Below are 17956 nucleotides of genomic sequence, written 5' to 3' on the forward strand. Positions count from 1 at the left end.
TGTGATCCGCTGAATCCACGATGCCCCTCCAGAGCCCGAGCTCCAAGCCTGCCCCCAGTGGACACTGGCATGATTCTTAGAAGCTTGTTCTTTTGTTTCTTAGCCAAGCTGTGTGGCATGTAGGATCTTAGTTCCCCAGCCAGGGACTGAACCTGTGTGCCCTGCATTGGAAGTATGCAGTCTTAACCACTGGACCGCCAGCGAAGTCCCCTTAGATCTTTTTATTGGATTGGAAGGGGTTGGGGGTCTGGCTTAGGCAGCCTGTTCCACCTCCATCATGAAGTGCTCCAGGAAGTGCTCCAGGTCTTCGTAGAGGCTGTTAGAGCTGGAGAGGCAGAGGCTGAGGCTGCCACTGTCCAGGGAGGACACACCTTCGCGTTGCACAGCCTCCAGGTACGCCCGGCACAGCCACGGCTCCAGCTGCGGGGAGGGTGCTGTCAGGCCAGGTGGGGGCTGTGTGCAGCCTCCCCCTCCCTGGGACCTGGCCCCTCACCTTCACCAGGACCAGGCTCTTCTCCTTGGGCCTCCCCACTGATAGGTCCTGCCCGAAGCCCAAGTAGATGGTGTAGTGCGGGGAGCCGCGGCGCTGCTGGGCCCGGAACTCCACCAATTCTATGGAACAGGGCTCTGGTGAGGGGGCGGGGCCCAGAGGGCCCAGAGCCCCAAGGCAGGTGCGTCACTGACCTTGGAAGAAGGTGCCGAAGTCAAAGATGGGCGTGTCACAGTCCCGGGGCAGCAGGCGAGCGGGGCTGGAGGTGCTGGCTGAGCCCAGGGGCCCCCCCACCTCCCAGTAGACTTTGCACTTGCCCAGGCGCCGGGCCCACAGCCACGGCCCCCGGAGCTCCAGCTGCAGGCCAGGAGCCACATGCTGCAGCAGCTTCTCCGTGTAGTGGAGCTGCTTCTGGTCGGGCAGCCCGGCAGGGCTGGGGAAGGCTACCTGCTGCGGTGCTGGAGCCCCTCCAGCTACAGCAGAAGGGCCGTACAGCAGCACGCAGCGTGGACGCCCCACCACCTCCTGCAGCACGGTTCGGCCCTTATACAGGATGCTCAAGTCCAGGGCCCCTAGGCTGGGCTCCGGCTGCAAACCAAGCTGTGAGTAGCCAGGGCCAGCCAGGGGTGGCTCCCCTGCCATTGGCGTGCAGGCACTGGCAGAGGCTCCCATGTGGGGCTCTGCCTCTAGGGGCTGCCAGGGCTCTGGGGGTGGGCCTGCATCTGGAAAGGAAGAGAAGCCTGAGGTGACACCTGGGCCCCCAGGTCCTCCCTTTCCCACACGTTCCCTGGCTCCTGGGGCTGTGGCCTGAGGCTGGAGGCACCACCTTCTCTGTGGCAAGTACAGCTCCCAAGCAGAGGGCTCTGGCCCTGCAGAGGCCCAGCTGTACTGGCCCAGCTGTGACCAGCACCATTCCTGCCAAGCACCCCCTCCCCTGGGCCACCCTCTCTCTCTCCAGGCACTCTGCTGTCTTGCCTGTCCCTGCAGGGTGGAGCACCCCCCACCCCCTGCAAGAGGCCCTCACCAGGAGCCTCTGGGGGGGTCAGATCCAGCAGATGGTCCTCCAAGCAGCTCTGCTGCAGCGCCTGGATCAAGAGGTCCCTGGCATCTCCAGCTAGGCTTGGGGGGCAGGGTTCAGGGTTCAGCCGGTGCCCCAGGCTCTCACCAGTATCTGATGCCAGGCAGGGCCCCAGGAGGCCACCCTGCAGAAGAGGACAGCGCCAGCATAAATGAGCTGCCCCCAGGCCCAGGGAGGGAGCAGCCTCAACCCAGGATGCAAGAGTGCACAGGGGCCTTACCCTTGCAGGTGGGGCATCTTCTAGGGCCTCGTCCTCCCCCTGGTCAAAGCCTAGGCCTTCTGAGGGAGAATTAGGGTTGGGGAAACGCTGAAGTGAGGGATGTCAACGCCCCCTTGGTCCCGGAAGCTGGGCTGCGCTGCCCCTTGGAGCCCCAGCGGCCTCCTTCCCTCCAGTGCTGCCTCCCGTCTAACTGGCGCCAGCTTCTAAAACCTAAAATCTGACTTGGCAGCTACTCCCAGGACACAGCACAGTCCCCCTGCCGGCAGCGCCCCTCCCCCACCCCCGGCCTTCCTCACCTGGGCACCCCGGCTCGGAGCTGATCTTGTACACCTTATGAGGGTCGGTAGGGTCCCCCGAGTTGTCTTCCAACATCACAAAGCGTTGCGTGCTGCGCAGAGCGCAGCGGAAGTTGGTTTTCCAGGAGGCCCGCAGCGCACTCTCAGGGATCGGCGGGGCACCTCCACCGCTGCGGAGCGGCCACCTGCCGCGGGCCACGGCCCAGGCCTGAGAAGGAGTGTGGAGCACGTGGCCTGGACTTGCAGGCCTGAGCGGCCCTTCCCCGCCCGGGCAGAGCTAGAGTCTCACCTTAAAGATGCGCGAATCGGCCTCGCCCAGGTCCTTCCGCGCGAAATGCTTCCAGGGTACGCGGAAGCGCGTTCGGGCCGCGTCCAGCCACCGTAGCCCCTCATAGCGGCCGCTGCTGACCTCGCCCAGAAGCCAGTCTCCGAAGAGCACGCGCGGGGTTCCCCTGCGGGCGGAGCAGCCAGGTGTCAGGGCGCAAGGGGGCCGCCGGGGACGTGGGGCCGGCACCGGGCAGGGAGGCGGGCTCACCGGTCTGGAGCCTCGGCCATTGGTCCCTCCGCAAAGGCTGGGCCTGGAGAGAGCGGCACGCCCTGTGCTCAGAGGGCTGGGGTCGCGGCGCGGTCGGGGGTTGGCGCAGAAGAGAGAGGAGGGCTGTCTGTGAGTCTCCACAGGTAGTCCCGGGTGTCGGGGGGTCACAGACGCGGGCTTCCCGTCACGGCGTTGCGGAGGTGAGTCCTGGCCAAGACGGCGCTGGATGTGGCTACAGATGTGGCCGGCGCGCGCACGAAGCGTCACAGGTTTTGAGCCGGCGTCCGGGCTGGGCCCTACGGGGGCGCGACGGGAACGGCCGCAGGAAAACGAAACCCGGCGTTGCGGAAAAACGAAACCTAACCCGCCCCGCCCCGCCCCGCGCGTCACCGCCACCTCCCCGTCCAGGTCCCCGAGTTCCGGACCCGGGCCCCGCGCCGACATCCGTGCAGCCCGCTCCCTCCTGGTCACTGCTCTGCGAAGCGCATCCCGCACCCGTGCCTTCCACCGACCTCCGTGGTCACTGCTCCGAGAATCGACCCCGGAGTCCGACGAAGCCTTCACTCGGGTTCTTCCCGCGTTGGGTCTCCCCAGTACCTGGCGCAGGTTCGGGCCGCGTTCGGCCTCAGGACGCGGAGTCACCCGTGGGGAGATTGCTCCCCTGGGGCTCAGGAGCAAACACTTTTATGGTGGCGGGGCGGGGCGGGGGCGGGGCCGGGCAGGGGCGGAGCTCCAGGTGCGGGGGAGGAAGTCACGTGCGCCTGGAGCGGGGCCGAGCGCAGGTGCGCAGGACGGGCTCCTGGGCCGCGGCGGGAGGCGGCACCGGGGTCCTGGCGACCCTGGACCAAGCCCCGATGCGGCCCAGCTGCTCCCCTCGCTCAACCAGCGCAGCGGGGCCTGGGGCCAGCAACCAGCTTCCCGGGAGAGGTCGTGGGATAAGCCGGGGGTTCCAGAAACAAAACCTGGCGCATCGCGGAGCGGAAGAGCGGGCGATGGGCGCGTGGGAGGGGCTGCGGCCGCGCTCTTTGGATTCTTAACCAGTGACAGTTCCTCAGGCAATAATATTCAAATACTGTCGAGATTAAAATACTTGGAAGGGATGGAAAAACACCGGCCACCCGGAAGGAACGGTAGTGGTGGGGGGGGGCGGTGCGGAAGTCTTGCCTGAGGGCCGCCCCGAGGAAGCCAGTGGAGGGGGTTCAGGCCCCAACTCCGTGACTCTGGGTTCCGTCCGTCCATAGCCTCTGTTCTGTGCACCCACCAGCCCCACGTGCCGCCCTAGGCTCGTGGCCACCGTCGTTCTGGGCCACACCCCCCACCGCCAATCAGCCCAGCCGCCTGGACTAGGTGCCTCCGCGAGCGCCCCAGAGCGTTTACTGCCCTCACTGTGGCCCCCAGGTGCAGCAGTGTGACCCTCGGGACGGTCCCGGGGCCCACACCCTCCCACACGAGTCCTTGAGGGGGGCTTCTGGCCAAGTGGCTCCTCAGCCTCCCCCAGACGAAGAATGTCCATGTCGAGTCGGCCGTGGTCAGACCAGGAGAGGAACTTCCTGGCCACCAGCTGGCACCAAGCCTGGGAAACCCCTCGCGCAGCCGGTGGTTTCCGGGAAACGGCGCCGAGAGCTCAAAGCAGTGCCCAGACCGCCCGCCCCTCGCGGCTCCCCCAGCGCCCCTGGCGGCCAGCACACGTCCCCGCAGAACCGAAAATGTTAGTTTATTCTGCGCCGTGGAGTGTGGGGACAGCCACCAAGCCGACTCTCGGGGTCCAGACTCTGCGGGGAGGTGGCGTTAGAAGTGGATGGAGTAGGTACCAGGCGCGTCCTGGGCATCCGCAGCCTCGTCGCCGCTGCCCTCGCTGCCAGAGTCGCCAGCGCCACCCGCTTCCGAGGCTGGCGTGTTGAGAACCACCACGTCGGCCTCGGCGCCGATGTCCTCTCCGAACCACACGGCCTTGTAGCCGCCCTCAGGCCGCCGCTCCTTGGTCAGGATGGACCTCACGGCCGCCGGGCTGCCCCCGTCCGCGGCCTTGGCAGGGGCCTCTGGGAGCCGACGCGGGGTCTCAGGGCTGGGCGGCGCGGGCTCCGGGGGCTCGGGCTCCCGGGGCGCCGGCAGGGCGTGGCTGGGTGAAGGGCTAGGCGCCGGCGCCCAGTTGGCTTCGTCCGAGTCGTTGAGGAAAGCCTGGTTGTCAAACCCTTGAGGCTGGGGCTCCTGGGGGCCGGCAGGAGCCTGCGGTCAGCCAGCGGCCAGCTGGGCTCGGCCACCCTGCCCCTGACACTGGGGGCCGGGCGCTCTGCCCCTCTACCCTGCTCTCCTCGCCTCGCACCCCATCTCCCACTCTGACCACTGGCCTCCCTCCATCTCCCACGCTGCCCGCTGCCTCACGCTGCCCAGCTCTCCATCCTGCCCCCTCTCCACCGCCCCGCCGTCTCCGGCTGCTCTCTGTGGAGTCTCCAGTCCGACTCTGCAACCCTCTCTCCTGGCCCTCCAGCGGGCAGCTCCTGCCCCCACGCCAAGCCTCACCAGCGCTCGGCCAGAGCCGCACGTGAGTCGGTGGCCGTAGTTCTTGTAGACCAGGACCGCGAGGGCGATCAGAGCCAGGAGGAGCAGCGCGCCCAGCACCCCGCCCAGTACCGCCATCTCTGCCTCCGAGAAGCGCCGGTCCCCAGCCTGGCCTCCGTCTGGCCTGCCTTCTGTTCCGTCTGTTTCAGGTGTCCCTGCGGGCAATGTGACTGCTGCCCACTTACTCTCACACCCCAAGCACTCCCAGGCTGAACTGCGGGAAGCTCAGGACACCCTGAGAGCAGGCCAGGCCTGGCACCAAGGGCCGCGGTTCCCAGAGGTGGGTACACTGATCCCCCACAGGGAACCCAATAGGCCGGCCTGCTGGAGAGGGCGGGGAGGGGGTGTCAGTGCCCACCAGTTCCAAGTGGGAGGCCGAGGGGGCCACTATTCCATCAAGGAGATGTGGGCAGCATGGGGCCTGTGGACTGAATGACGCTGGGAACTGGGGGGTCACTGAACCCCAAATCTGGGCTCTGCCCCAACCCCCACACCTTCCCCAGTTTAACTCCTGGCACCCTTACGGCCTGTCTCTCCCCTAGACCGGAACAGACCTCCCTTGGGGTTCCGTGGTCATGCTGGGCTGACCTGGGGTCAACCGTGCCCCACGGTGATGACCCAGTCATGAGTCAGGGAGCGTGAGGGTGACTCAAGGGTAATGGGGGTGCTACCTGGCGTCCAGGTGTTCCTGCTGGACGCAGGGGACGTCGGCGTCGAGGTCTGTGCTGAGGCCCCGCTGGGTGAGGCTGTTGTGGGGGAGGGGCTGGTTCCCACACTAGGGGGCCCCGCAGGCGCAGGCGTGGAGGAGGCCGGCGGCCTCAGAGTGGTGCCTGAGGAGGGGTGTGGGCCAGTGTCCCCCCCAGAGCTGGTCGTGGAGGACCCCTGAGAGGGCTCAGGGGGCTGGGGGGCTTCCGAAGTGGGGCTGCTCGAGGGTCTGGTTGCTGAGCCCCCGCTGGGTGAGGCTGCTGGGGGGGAGGGGCTGGTTCCCACACTGGGGGGCCCCGAAGGCATGGAGGAGGCTGGTGACGTCAGAGTGGTGCCTGGGGAAGGCTGCAGGCCCGTGTCTCCTCCAGAGCTGGTCGTGGAGGACCCCTGAGAGGGCTCAGGGGGCCGGGGGACTTCCAAAGTGGTGCCGCTCGAGGGTCTGGTAGTTCCTGCCGTCTCTGGGGATGTGGGGGGACCTGGGGGGCCTGGGGCCAGTGACAGGGCTTGGACTCGCCACTGTCCCCAGCAAGGGGCCCTCCCCCTGCCAACCTGGGATCCTTGGGAGGCTCACCTGTGGGGGAGGGCTGAATCTGAATCTCCACGACTGTGGTCGCGGTGCCTGAAGTCACTGTATTCTTGGCCTCAACCTGGGCAGGAAGGGGGTTTGTCCCTCCTGGGCTCCAGCTGGACCCCTGGCCCTCTGAGACCACCGCCCACCTCTCACCTCGGCGTAGAAGACCCCGGCATGCTCCAGTGAGGTAGCAGTCAGGACTGCTTCTCCGTCCATTCGGAAGTCAGAGTTGTTGGTGATTCGATAGGTGATGGCTGAGTTGAGGTCCTAGACGTGGCCGCAGTTAGTCTGGAGCCCAGGCTGCTCTGCAAACCGCTCCTCCCCCGCCCCCCACCCCCCACCAGCAGGAGGCCAGGCAGATCAAAGGACCAAGCGGTGCCTACTGGGAATTCAGGGTCCTGGGCCCGGATCCTCAGCGGCTGGGAAGGGTCAGCTGCATCCTTGACGACCACGCCTGCCCCAGAGCCAAGCCCTACAGTGCCACGATACAGGCTCTGGGTGAAGTGGGGCATGCTCCCGCTGGCGTTCCGGGCCTCCACCGTGACCTGGGTCACGGAGTATCGGGCATTATCAGCCTGCTCGCCCTGGGGGTTTGGGAGACAACAGTGACCAGCTGGTCCTTGAACTGCATGTTCTGTAGCTGTGGGCCCAAGCAGGGCCTTGTGCAGGCACCAACCTTGACCACCAGAAGGAAGGTCTTGGCGTTGGGGATGCTCTTGGTCATGGTGAGGTTGCCCGAGTCGACACTGATGGAGAATGTGCTGTCCTCGTTTCCTGAGAAGACGGAGGGAGTGTTTGGGCGGGGTCCCCTCTGGAGGCCTGAGGTCTCCCCACATAGGGATGGGTTCAAGGTGTTCCCTGGAGAGGGAAGTTGGGAGCTGCTGCCCACTCACCACTGATGATGCTGTACTTGATGGGCTGGTTGATGCCCTGGTCCCCATCCATGGCGTACACGGGCCCAGGATGCAGGATGAGGGGGTCTGGCTGTGGGAACAAGGAGGGGCGAGGACCCCATCGGGCTGGTGCTGTGGCCGCTGCTTGGCCTTCCTGCGCCCCTCCAGGAGGCCGGGGTCGCTACCAGTGGGCAGCCAAGGACACAGCCCAGTCGTCCAGCACTCTCCACTGCAGCTCCGGATCTGGGGCTAATGAGTCAGTTTGCCCAGAGACATTGGATCAATCTGAACATGCACGTCTGTCTCAAGAGGCAGCACTCAAGGATGGGAGGGCGCACCTGGTGGCCGTGCCAGGCCCCCAAGCCTCCCCAGCATCCTCCCCCAGCTCACTGCCCACTCGCTGGGCCCCAGGGGGCTGTCTGGCTGTGCCCTGAGGACAACTGGACCCAGTTCCCTCACTGGCATTTCAGAGGCCCTGGCCACCACGGCGTGGGGCAAGACTGGTTTACGAAAGAAGTTTCACTTTTCCTTGAAAATTACAACCACTCCGGCCCCCCTTGCAGGCCCCATGCCCCTGCCACCCTGCTCCTTGGGGTCCTCCGTACCAGTCTGTGGCCGGTGGGCACAGCCCCATGGTACTCGGCATGGATGCAGACAAAACCATCCGAGTAGCTGCAGGGCAGGAACCAGGGGGGCCGCAGGTCGACGGGCTGTACCTCCAGGACCAAGGTGGCTGTGGCTGTGTGGCTGGGCTCTGTGGTCTCCTCCTGTGTGTCCTGCAACAGCCCGCCCTGCGGTCAGGCCTGCGCGCTGGGGGCCGAGGCCGAGCGTGGGGCCATGAGCCGGAGTGCCTGCTCACCCGGGCCAGCAGCCGGAAGGTCATGTTTGGCCACCTCTCCAAGTCCAGTGATTGGTCCAGCCGAAGTGCTGGGCGGTTTGCACCCACCAAGGAGAAGAAGCTGCTGGCACCCTGGGGAGGCAGGGGACTCAGCCCGAGAGGACGAAAAGGGGAGGGGTGCCCGGAGCAAGGAGCTGGGAGCACTGACCAGGGTGACCTCTTGGAGGGTGTAGAAAAGGACATCGTCTTTGTCCTGGTCCTGGGCCTCCAATTCTGTCTCTGAGATGACGGTGGTGTTCACCCGGGTGTCCTGGGGGGCGGAGGGGCTGGTCTGGCCGTGACCTTGACCCCCAGGCTTAGACCCCGGCCTCCAGATGCCCCAGATGGCACCGGCCGCTGCCCCCTCTCGCTCACCTCAGGCACTTCCCAGAGCTTGGTCTCGTAGGGGAACCTGGGCGGGTTGTCGTTGACATCCAGCACGGACACAAACACCCTCAGCTGAGTCACCTGGGGGAGGGAGAAGGTCCCCGGCCAGGCCGGGTGAGCTCATTCCGGATGCTGCGGTGCACCCCAGACAGCTCTCCGCCTGGGGCTCCTGCTCCAGGCATTACAGAAGGGGAACAGAAAGTGATTTTAAAAACACAGAAGTGTGGGACTTCCCCGGTGATCCAGTGGCTGAGACTGAGCTCCCAACACAGGGGGCCCGGGTTTGATCCCCAGTCCCTTGTGGCTCAGCTGGTAAAGAATCCGTCCTCAATGCAGGAGACCTGGGTTCGATCCCTGTGTTGGAAAGATCCCCTGGAGAAGAGAAAGACTACCCACTCCAGTATTCTGGTCTGGATATTCCATGGACTATACAGTCCATGGGGTCACAGACGCGATTTTCACTTTCTTGTTTTTCAGGGAACTGTTAACAGATCCCACACACGGCAGCTAAAGACTCCGTGTGCCACAGCTAGGACCTGGTGCAGGCAAATAAATGAAAATAAAGATTAAAAAGTACAGACAGAGGTGTGGCTGACCTGGAGAAAAATCACACAGGCCCTGCGGGGTGCGAGCAGCAGAGCCCCACAGTGAGGAAAATGGCAAAGCAATCCAATTTCTTCAAACATAAAACTCGGGGGGAATCAAGAAACCCGTAGATTGAAAGAGACGTGAGAGAAACCTCAGCCAGCTGCTCCAGGTGGACCTTTCTGGGGACCCGATTCAGGCAAGAAACTGTCACAGACGCCTCTGGCCCCGGGGGAGTGGGGACGCGGGGTGTCGCACTGCTGAGGGGTCCCTGCCTTCCCCGGTGTGGGTGTGACGGCATCACCGCGGGAGTGGAGCCGGTAAGAAGCAGCCTTATCTTTTATTTTATTATTATTATTTTTTTTAAGAAGCAGCCTTATCTTTTAGAGCCTCATCCTGAAATCTCCGTGGTGCACTGTGATGTCGGCTGGGGGCACCTACGGGACTCAGGGAAAACCGAAGAGCCGACTGGCGTGCGGGAGGGGGCGCGGGGGTGGGCGCGAGGGTGGGCGCCTCTCCGAGGACGTGTCTATCCAGGGAGCGGGCTCCCAATCTGCTTTGATTCACTTCATTCGGGAGGCGGGGACCCCGCTGGAGAGCCTCCCTTTACTGGAGAGAGTATTTCTCCTGCCGCGCCCTGGGCTGGGCGGGGCCACGGGGGGAGTCAAGGACCCGCTGGAAGATGCTGCTGACCAGGCCCCAGGTGGACGCCCGGGGTGGGCAGGACCTGGCCTGAGGCAGAAGCAGCAGATTAGCGGGGGAGGGACGGGGGAGGGGAGGACGGAGCTGGCGGGAGGGGTGCCTCCCGGGTCGGCTTGGAGGACCCACTGGGCTGGGGTTGGGAGCTCAAGGCACAGTCTGCTGGAGGCAGTGTGGCCTTGCTGGCACAGAGGTGACTCCTGAACACGCCACCAGGCGGGGTCAGCAGGGAGTGACCGCGGCCAGGCAGGGCGGAGCACAGAGGTCCAGGCCAGGGCACTCTGACGTCAGAGGGGGTGGGCTCGGGGGTCGTGGGAGGAGTCTGGGGGCGCACTCACCACGGAGTCACCGCTCCTGCACTCCAGGTGAGCCAGCAGCATTGTGTTCGCCTGTGAGGGGGTGGGCGTGGGACTCACCTGACCGGCTGGCCCCGCCGACTGTCCCCATCTCCCAGCTGAGGAGACGGAGCGAGGCAGGTGCTGGCTCGGGGTCCGTGGCCCCCGCCCTGCGTCCAGCGGGCGTCAGGGCCCGGCAGCTTGACTCCCTGAGGGGCCCACCCCCGAGACCAGGCCCTCAGCCAAGCCTGGGGGCCCAAGAGGCCCCCTGGGCAAACTGAGACCCAGAGAGCCCCAGAGAGCCCCTCTCTGGGGAGGAGTGTCAGTGCCCAGGTGGATCCCACAGGGAGTCCCTGCCGCCCCCACGGGCACAGCCAGCCTGGGTCTGCTGTCCGCACCTCATAGTCCGGGGTCACGTTGAGAAACAGCTGATTCCCCTGGATCCGAAACGCAAAAAGGGTGGACGAGGGTCCAAGGGTCACCTGCTGGCCCTGGGGGACGTAGATGTCCAGGAGGGGCTCCCCGGGGTTCGTGTTCTCCTTGACGGTGAGGGAGGTCTTGTCCACGGAGCAGACTGGACGTCGGGGAGGAAGGGTCGGTGCTGCCAGCCCCCTGCCCGCGCCCTGCCCAGCCCCCCGCCCGCTGGCCAGCCCCCCGAGACCCGCCCAGCCCCCTGCCCGCTGGCCAGCCCTGCCCCCACCCCCGCCCGCGCCCCACCCAGCCCCCCGCCCTCTGGCCAGCCCCCTGCCCGCGCCCCACCCAGCCCCTTGCCTGCTGGCCAGCCCCCCCGCCGCCTCCGCGCCCCGCTCAGCCCCCTTCCCCTCCACGCGTGTACCCTGGGCCTGGGCCTGGGCCTCAGCCGCGAACAGCAGCGGGAGCAGCAGGACCCAAGTCCCCATCTGGGCGGTGGCGGCGGGCGGCCCGCGGAGGGTCCGAGCCCGTCTGGTGTCCAGGACCCGCTGAGCCACCTGGGTGCTGCCTGGCGCTTTCTCCTCCTGGGTGACCTTCGCCCCGCCAGGCGCCGCCCCACTTTATGGTCATTTACAACCGCCACCCGCAAGCCTGGCCTCCACCAAGGGGGCCCCCGTCGGCCGCCGGCCAGGCCCCTCTGACTGCAAGGAGAGGGAGACCAGATCCAGGCCACGTGCAGGGGCTGACGGGGCTCACCCCACAGACCCCGAGGAGCTCACAGCCGGGCAGGGGAAGCGGGAACCAGGGCTTGGACTGAGTGGTCAGGGGGACTGGCTTCTGTGCTCACTGTATTCCCCCACCCCACCTCTGCTGGGCTCCTTTGCCAGAATGAACAGGCGCAGTGCTGGGAGTCAGCTCTGTGAGGTCCAGGCCCACCTCCTCTCCGTACTCAACCCTCTAGGGAAGGGAAAGGTTATTTGTGTCCCAGGGACTCCCCTACCTGTCCCAGAAACAAGCTGGCTTCCTCCAGGCAAGGCTGGGTGAGCCCACAGTGACAGAGATGGAGTGTTCCAGGGACAGCTGGCAGCTCTGGGGGGGCACCCTGGGTGCCAACAGAGGGGCATCCTGGGGAGGAACCTTAGCCCAGGCCCCCAGGCATCCTGCCTCCATTTCCTTGGCCACCTAGGCTCAGTAGCTGGGAGGCACCAGTGGGTGCGGTCCCGAAGGGGAGAAGGGCCCGCTGTGATGGGGCGTGGGGTGGCGTCTCCCCCGCCTCCTGGCCTGAAACACCTTCCTGGAGCAGCCCTGCCTGCTGGTCCTCCAAGGCCTCCTGCAACCCCGGCACTTCTTGGGCTGTCGTCACCGGCCCTGCCCCACAGGTCCCGGGGTAGTCAAGGCGCTCAGCCAGACGGCGGGCCAGGACACAGGGCCGAGAGTCACGCTCAGTTCCCTCCACTGGGGAGCCGCCTCCTGTGGGACATCTCCTGCCTGTCACCTCTTCCTGCTTGGCTGAGCCTCCCTGCCTCGTCCTTGCCCCTTGCTAGGCTTCAAGAGTACGTGAACCGAGAACTTCCAGATGTCCAAGCTGGATTTAGAAAAGGCAGAAGAACCAAAGATCAAATTGCCAACATCCATTGGATCATAGAAAAAGCAAGAGAGTTCCAGAAAAACATCTACTTCCGCTTTATTGACTACACCAAAGCCTTTGACTGTGCAGATCACAGCGGACTGTGGAAAAATTCTTAAAGAGATGGGAATACCAGACCACCTTATCCGCCTCCTGCCAAACCTGTATGCGGGTCAAAAGGCAAGTTAGAACCAGATATGGAACAATGGACTGGTTCAAAATTGGGAAAGGAGTACGTCAAGGTTGTATATTGTTACCCTGCTTATTTGGTCCCATCGCTTCATGGCAAATAGATGGGGAAACAATGGAAAGAATGAGAGACTTTATTTTCCTGGGCTTGAAAATCACTCTGGACAATGACTGCAGCCATGAAATTAAAAGACACTTGCTCCTTGGAAGAAAAGCTATGACAAACCTAGACAGCATATTGAAAAACAGAGAGGTCTGTTTTTAAGAAAAAACGTCACTTTACCTACAAAGGTCCATATAGTCAAAGCTATGGTTTTTCACGTACAGATCTGAGAACTGGACAATAAAAAAGGCTGAGTGCTGAAGAATTGGTGCCTTTGAACTGTGATGTTGAAGACTCTTGAGAGTCCCTTGGACTGCAAGGAGATCAAACCAGTCAATCCTAAAGGAAATCAACCCTGAATATTCATTGAAGGACTGATGCTGAAGTTGAAGCTCCAATCCTTTGGCCACCTGATGCAAAGAACTGACTCACTGGAAAAGACTCTGATGCTGGGAAAGATTGAAGACAGGAGGAGAAGGGGATGACAGAGGATGAGATGGTTGAATGGCATCACTGTCTCAGTGGACATGAGTTTGAGCAAACTCTGGGAGATGGTGAAGGACAGGAAAGCCTGGTGCGCTGCAGTCCATGGGATAGCAAAGAGTCAGACACGACTGAGTGACTGAAGAACAACAACCTTGCCCCCTCACCACTGCCTCCCTGGGAAAGGAGCTGGGGGACATGTGAGCCCCCCACGGTCTCTGAATGTTTGCTGTGTGGATGACAGGGGTGCAGCCAGCTCCCAGGGAGCCCAGGGGATGGGCAGCAGATGAGGAAGTGGGCAGATGAAGCTCCCCGCTGGCTTCCCAGGTTTAAAGGGCAGCTGGGCGTGGCCACGGTCTTAGACTCCGGAGGACAGGACCCTCCTTCCCTGGACAGCCACACCCCACAGGTGCTTTGAGGGTACCAGACGGCAGTGCACAGAGAGAGTTCGCGGGGCTAGGGTCTGAATTCCTCCTTTATTGGTGCCAGATGCAACCCATCCCCCTCCTCCCACCCCCTCCCCTGTCCAGGCCCCCCTCGAGAGGGTCCTTCTTCCTCAGGGCCTCATCGGGTCCCCTCAGCAGTCGGGACGGCCGGCTTGGACACCATGACCCCTGCCTTCAGTGCAAGAGGCAGCTGGGAAGACCAGGCTTGATCCTCGGGGGGCCTCAGGGGCGCCCTGCAGAGACGGCCGGGTTAAGGGTTGGGGTCTTGGCGCGGGAGACCACGCCCACCTGGGGACAGCAGGCCTCTCTGGTCACCAGCGCCGGCAGTTTCCCCTTCCCAGGCTCCTGGACCGGGGTTGTGTCCAATTGTGCCCGAGACCCAGAGTGCCTCAGGGAGGGAGGCGCTGGAGGAGGGATGGGGGAGGGCTGCTGCTCACCAAGCCTGAAGGGCGGGCGCGTCCGACCACAGCAGGCATAGCGGGCCCTCCGCAGACTTGGTCCAGGCTGTGCTGTTCTCTGTGTCCTGCTCGCTGCCCCCCACCCCAAGTCAGGATTAGTCTGGAGTCGGGGGGATCCCACACCGCGTCGCTTGTCCCCCGCCAGCCCCTCACCGGCGGTCTCCACCAGGCCCCGCCCCTCGCCCGCCTTTCCCTCCAGGCCCCGCCCCTCACAGGCACTTCCCTCCAGGCCCCGCCCCTTGCCCGCCTTCCCCCTCCAGGCCCCGCCCCTCACCAGCGCTCCCCACCAGGCCCCGCCCCTTACGCGCGTTTCCCACCAGGCCCCGCCCCTCACAGGCACTTCCCTCCAGGTCCCGCCCCTCGCCCGCCTATCCCTCCAGGCCCCGCCCCTCACAGGCACTTCCCTCCAGGTCCCGCCCCTCGCCCGCCTATCCCTCCAGGCCCCGCCCCTCACCGGCGCTCCCCACCAGGCCCCGCCCCTCACAGGCACTTCCCTCCAGGTCCCGCCCCTCGCCCGCCTTTCCCACCAGGCCCCGCCCCTCGCCCGTCTTTCCCCTCCAGGGCCCGCTCCTCACCTACGTTTCTCCTCCAGGCCCCGCCCCTCACCTGCCTCTTTCCTTCCCCCAGGCCCCGCCCCTCACCTGCGTTTCCCCACCAGGCCCTGCAGCAGCCGCTGCAGCCGCGCGCTGTCCCTTAGGCGACTGAGCTCGCTCGTGAACGTCCCGTCCGAGTGTCGCGGGGCCCTGCGGAGAGGACGGGAGGGCGGCCGAGGGTGGTCAGGGCCGGGCGGGGGCAGGATGGGTTGGAGGTGTGGGCGCAGGCCCCGGGGCCGCAGGCTCACCTGGGGGGCGCGGGGCGCGCGGCGCAGCACCCGAGCAGCAGCGGCAGCAGCAGTAGCAGCAGGGCCAGCTTAGCCATGGTGCACGCCTGTCCGGGCTGAGCAGCCGCGAGGCCCAGGCCCCTTTATAGCGGCGTCCGGAGCGGGAGCCGGGCGGGCGGGGGTCGGCGCCGCCCCGGCTCCGCGCCGCCAGAGCCGCGCCCCATCGATCGCGCGGGAAGGTCAGGGCCGCCCCCCCAGCTGTCGCCCCGGCATCCCGCCCGCCCCTAGCGCCGCGGTGGCGCCCCTCGGCAGACCGGCGGGGGTCGGGCGCCCGGAGACCAGGGGACCCCGGTGGGGGCAGCGGGAGGAACCTGCAGGGGAACGGCCTGTGCGAAGCTTAGAGGCGCCAGCGGAGGCCCGATGAGGCGGTCCAGAGGGCCTGGAGGGGACTCAGGCCGCGGCCACCAAAGCCGCGGGCCGAGTGACCTTTCCCCAGTCTTCGGACGCGGCACGGCGCGGGGAGCTGCGGGCAGGTTGGGGGTGGGGGCCTGCGGCCGCGCGAGACCAGGGCCTGGGGCACCTGGGCCTTCGTGTGCGTTTCTGCAGGCGGGAGATCTGATACTACCTCGGTCGGCCTTTCTACAACCAGCACCCCTGAAATCCTGACACAGAAACTGCAAATCGAGTCAGTGGAGTTATAAACCAGCAGCTCTTGTGTTAAACTTCATGTGCATTTTAAAAGTAGTTCGCAGACTTTGTTTTTTAGAACAGTTTTAGGTTTACAGAAAAATCGAGCTAAAAGTACGAATTCACACACACACGCAAACACACACACACCCAGGCTTGCCAGCACGGGGCATTCATTTAGGACATTTGTTACAAATGATGAACCAATATTGTACATCATTGTTAACTACATCTGGGATTTGCCATTACTAATCATCTTGGTGTTACATATTCTCTGGGCTTTGACAAATGTATAATCACACGAATCCGCCTGTGTGGACACTACCTCACAGAGCTTTCCTGCCCTAAAAATCCCTTCATGCCACCTGCCCATTCATCCCTGTGTCCCCAGCACCTCACCTTTTGACTGTCTCTGTTCAGTTCAGTTCAGTCGCGCAGTCGTGTCCGACTCTTTGTGACCCCATGAATCGCAGCACGCCAAGGCCTCCCTGTCCATCACCAACTCCCAGAGTTCACCCAAACTCTTGTCCATCGAGTCGGTGATGCCATCCAGCCATCTCATCCTCTGTCGTCCCCTTATCCTCCTGCCCCCAATCCCTCCCAGCATCAGAGTCTTTTCCAATGAGTCAGCTCTTCTCATGAGGTGGCCAAAGTGCTGGAGTTTCAGCTTCAGCATCAGTCCTTCCAATGAACACTCAGGACTGATGTCCTTCAGGATGGGCTGGCTGGACCTCCTTGCAGCCCAGGGGCCTCTCAGGAGCCTGTTTACCTTCCCAGGAATGTCGCGTGGTGGAGTCACACAGTGCATGGCCGTTTCTCATTGGCTTCTTTCACTTACACAAATTGAAGTTTCCTCCGTGTCTTTTCATGGGCTGACAGCTCGTTTCTTTTTGAGTGCTGAACAACATTCCGTTGTCTGATACACCACAGTTTATACACTCACCTACTAAAGGACGTCTTGAGTTGCTTTGGTTGCTGTCAGATTTTGGCAATTATGAGTAAAGCTGCTGTAAGCATCTACATGCAGGTTTTTGTGTGGATGTAAGTTTTCAGCTCCTTTGGGTGAACAGCAAAGACCGTGATTGCCGGATTGCATGGTAAGAGTACTTTTGGCTTTGCAGAAAGCCACCAAATGGTCTTCCAGAGTGGCTGCACCAGCTTCGCATTCCCATGGGGCGTGGGGCGTGGTATCTCATTGTTTTCTGTATCTGTATTTTTAAACAGCTGCTGTGGCCTCTTCTTGCACAAATTTGGCAGATTACAACCCCTAAACTTTAGCAGCATTGACCAATTAATCACATTCATGAGAATACTCAAAACCCTGAGTAGTCATTCAGATTTTTTAGCACCTCAAACACTTAAGTGACCAGGCAGATCTTCATAGGAAGGATCTTCCTATCTTAAAAAAAAAAATCAGCATGCAGGCATATTGACTTCTAAACAATTAACATACAGTAAAAGATGAATTATGACTTATGTCTGGATCGAGTGACTGCCACCATAATCAGGATACAGAACAAGCCCATCGCCCCAAAGAACTGCCTCCTGCTGCCCACAGAAAGGGTCCACTCTGTTACACGACTCACCGACTGAGCGGCAGTAGCTTAGTGGGCAGCAGCTTGGGACGCGCCCCCTGTCCTACGCTGCTCTGGTCACAGCGGCTCCAGGTCCCAAGCGGTCACTAGTGCAGAAGGACAGACAGGGTGAGGCGAGGCCTGAGTGGCAGAGCCGGGCGGGGCTGAGGCAAGGAGGGGCAGGCAGGCAGCCCCTCGGGTGCCAGTCGTAGGGGAGTCTGTGACCAGCTGCCCCATCGCATCTGAACAGCCGGCCCCCGCTGCGCCTGCCGCTGGCACTCTCTCCACACGGCTCCTGGCCGGTGTCCTCCACACCCACATGTAGCCGGCTCAGCATTTCACGTGGAAAGGCAGCAGACAATGTGGGCTGGCATCTGATGGGAACTGGAGAAGCAAGCAACGGGTGGCTCAGGCCTGGCCTGGTTTGGACCCTACTTTGCGACAGAAGCTACGTGGCAGAGCACCACGTGGACCCCCAGATTCCAGGGAGAGCCCCAGGGTTTCCCGGACGCCACGCCTGGCTGGGCCTTCGTTACAGGCACACAGAAAGCAGTCAGGTTATGTGAACAGCTATCCAAAGCCTTGGATCAGACATCATTCTGTGTGTGGGATCCTAACAATGGCCAGGTTCAGGGTCCAGGATTCTTTTTTTTTTTGGCTTGGATCTTAGTTCCCTGACCAGGGATCAAACCCAGGCCCTCGACAGTGAGAACAGAGTCCTTTGCACTGGTCCACCAGGGAATTCCCAGGGTCCAAGATTGTGAGGAAGAAAAAGCAGCTTTATTTTTTCACAGTAAAACATAGGAGGGAACATATTCAATGCCTAAGAATATATCTCACTGTGACACAGTTTTATTCTCTGAATACTAAATCACCAAAAATATTCTTTTTTGGGGGATTTTAACTAAGATTTAAATGGGCTTCCCTG

The 17956-nt window shown here is 63.0% G+C and overlaps 3 protein-coding genes across 6 annotated transcripts; all 3 read right to left on the reverse strand.

The window, feature by feature from the left end:
• Positions 1 to 202: 202 nt before the first annotated feature.
• On the reverse strand, positions 203 to 3317 carry IRF7 (interferon regulatory factor 7). Of its 2 annotated transcripts, XM_027532948.1 has the most exons (9): positions 3132 to 3314; positions 2620 to 2915; positions 2374 to 2536; positions 2085 to 2292; positions 1789 to 1847; positions 1515 to 1692; positions 685 to 1212; positions 494 to 612; positions 203 to 420 (listed from the first exon to the last, which is right to left on the reverse strand). In XM_027532948.1, exons 2-9 carry the CDS (start codon positions 2637 to 2639, stop codon positions 253 to 255), a joined length of 1443 nt encoding a protein of 480 aa, XP_027388749.1. In that variant the 5' UTR covers positions 2640 to 2915; positions 3132 to 3314; the 3' UTR covers positions 203 to 252. The 2 variants fall into 2 exon arrangements, with proteins under 2 accessions (XP_027388749.1, XP_027388750.1); XM_027532949.1 differs by lacking the exons at positions 1515 to 1692; positions 1789 to 1847 and having other exon boundaries at positions 3132 to 3317.
• Positions 3318 to 4314: 997 nt separating this feature from the next.
• CDHR5 (cadherin related family member 5) lies at positions 4315 to 11233 on the reverse strand. 3 transcript variants are annotated; one of them, XM_027532946.1, is made up of 15 exons: positions 11066 to 11233; positions 10629 to 10804; positions 10234 to 10284; positions 8600 to 8692; positions 8394 to 8495; positions 8207 to 8317; positions 7953 to 8123; positions 7348 to 7438; positions 7131 to 7228; positions 6838 to 7038; positions 6608 to 6721; positions 6455 to 6530; positions 5850 to 6008; positions 5140 to 5333; positions 4315 to 4827 (listed from the first exon to the last, which is right to left on the reverse strand). In XM_027532946.1, exons 1-15 carry the CDS (start codon positions 11127 to 11129, stop codon positions 4408 to 4410), a joined length of 2121 nt encoding a protein of 706 aa, XP_027388747.1. In that variant the 5' UTR covers positions 11130 to 11233; the 3' UTR covers positions 4315 to 4407. The 3 variants fall into 3 exon arrangements, with proteins under 3 accessions (XP_027388747.1, XP_027388745.1, XP_027388748.1); XM_027532944.1 differs by having other exon boundaries at positions 5850 to 6368; XM_027532947.1 differs by lacking the exon at positions 5850 to 6008.
• Positions 11234 to 13534: 2301 nt separating this feature from the next.
• SCT (secretin) lies at positions 13535 to 14948 on the reverse strand. The gene is made up of 4 exons (XM_027531779.1): positions 14789 to 14948; positions 14589 to 14690; positions 13927 to 14019; positions 13535 to 13722 (listed from the first exon to the last, which is right to left on the reverse strand). The coding sequence occupies exons 1-4, from the start codon at positions 14863 to 14865 to the stop codon at positions 13608 to 13610; spliced, it is 387 nt and encodes a 128-aa protein (XP_027387580.1). The 5' UTR covers positions 14866 to 14948; the 3' UTR covers positions 13535 to 13607.
• Between the last annotated feature and the right edge of the window lie 3008 nt (positions 14949 to 17956).

This window comes from Bos indicus x Bos taurus, chromosome 29 (genome assembly GCF_003369695.1).
Source record: "Bos indicus x Bos taurus breed Angus x Brahman F1 hybrid chromosome 29, Bos_hybrid_MaternalHap_v2.0, whole genome shotgun sequence".
Lineage (NCBI taxonomy): Eukaryota > Metazoa > Chordata > Mammalia > Artiodactyla > Bovidae > Bos > Bos indicus x Bos taurus.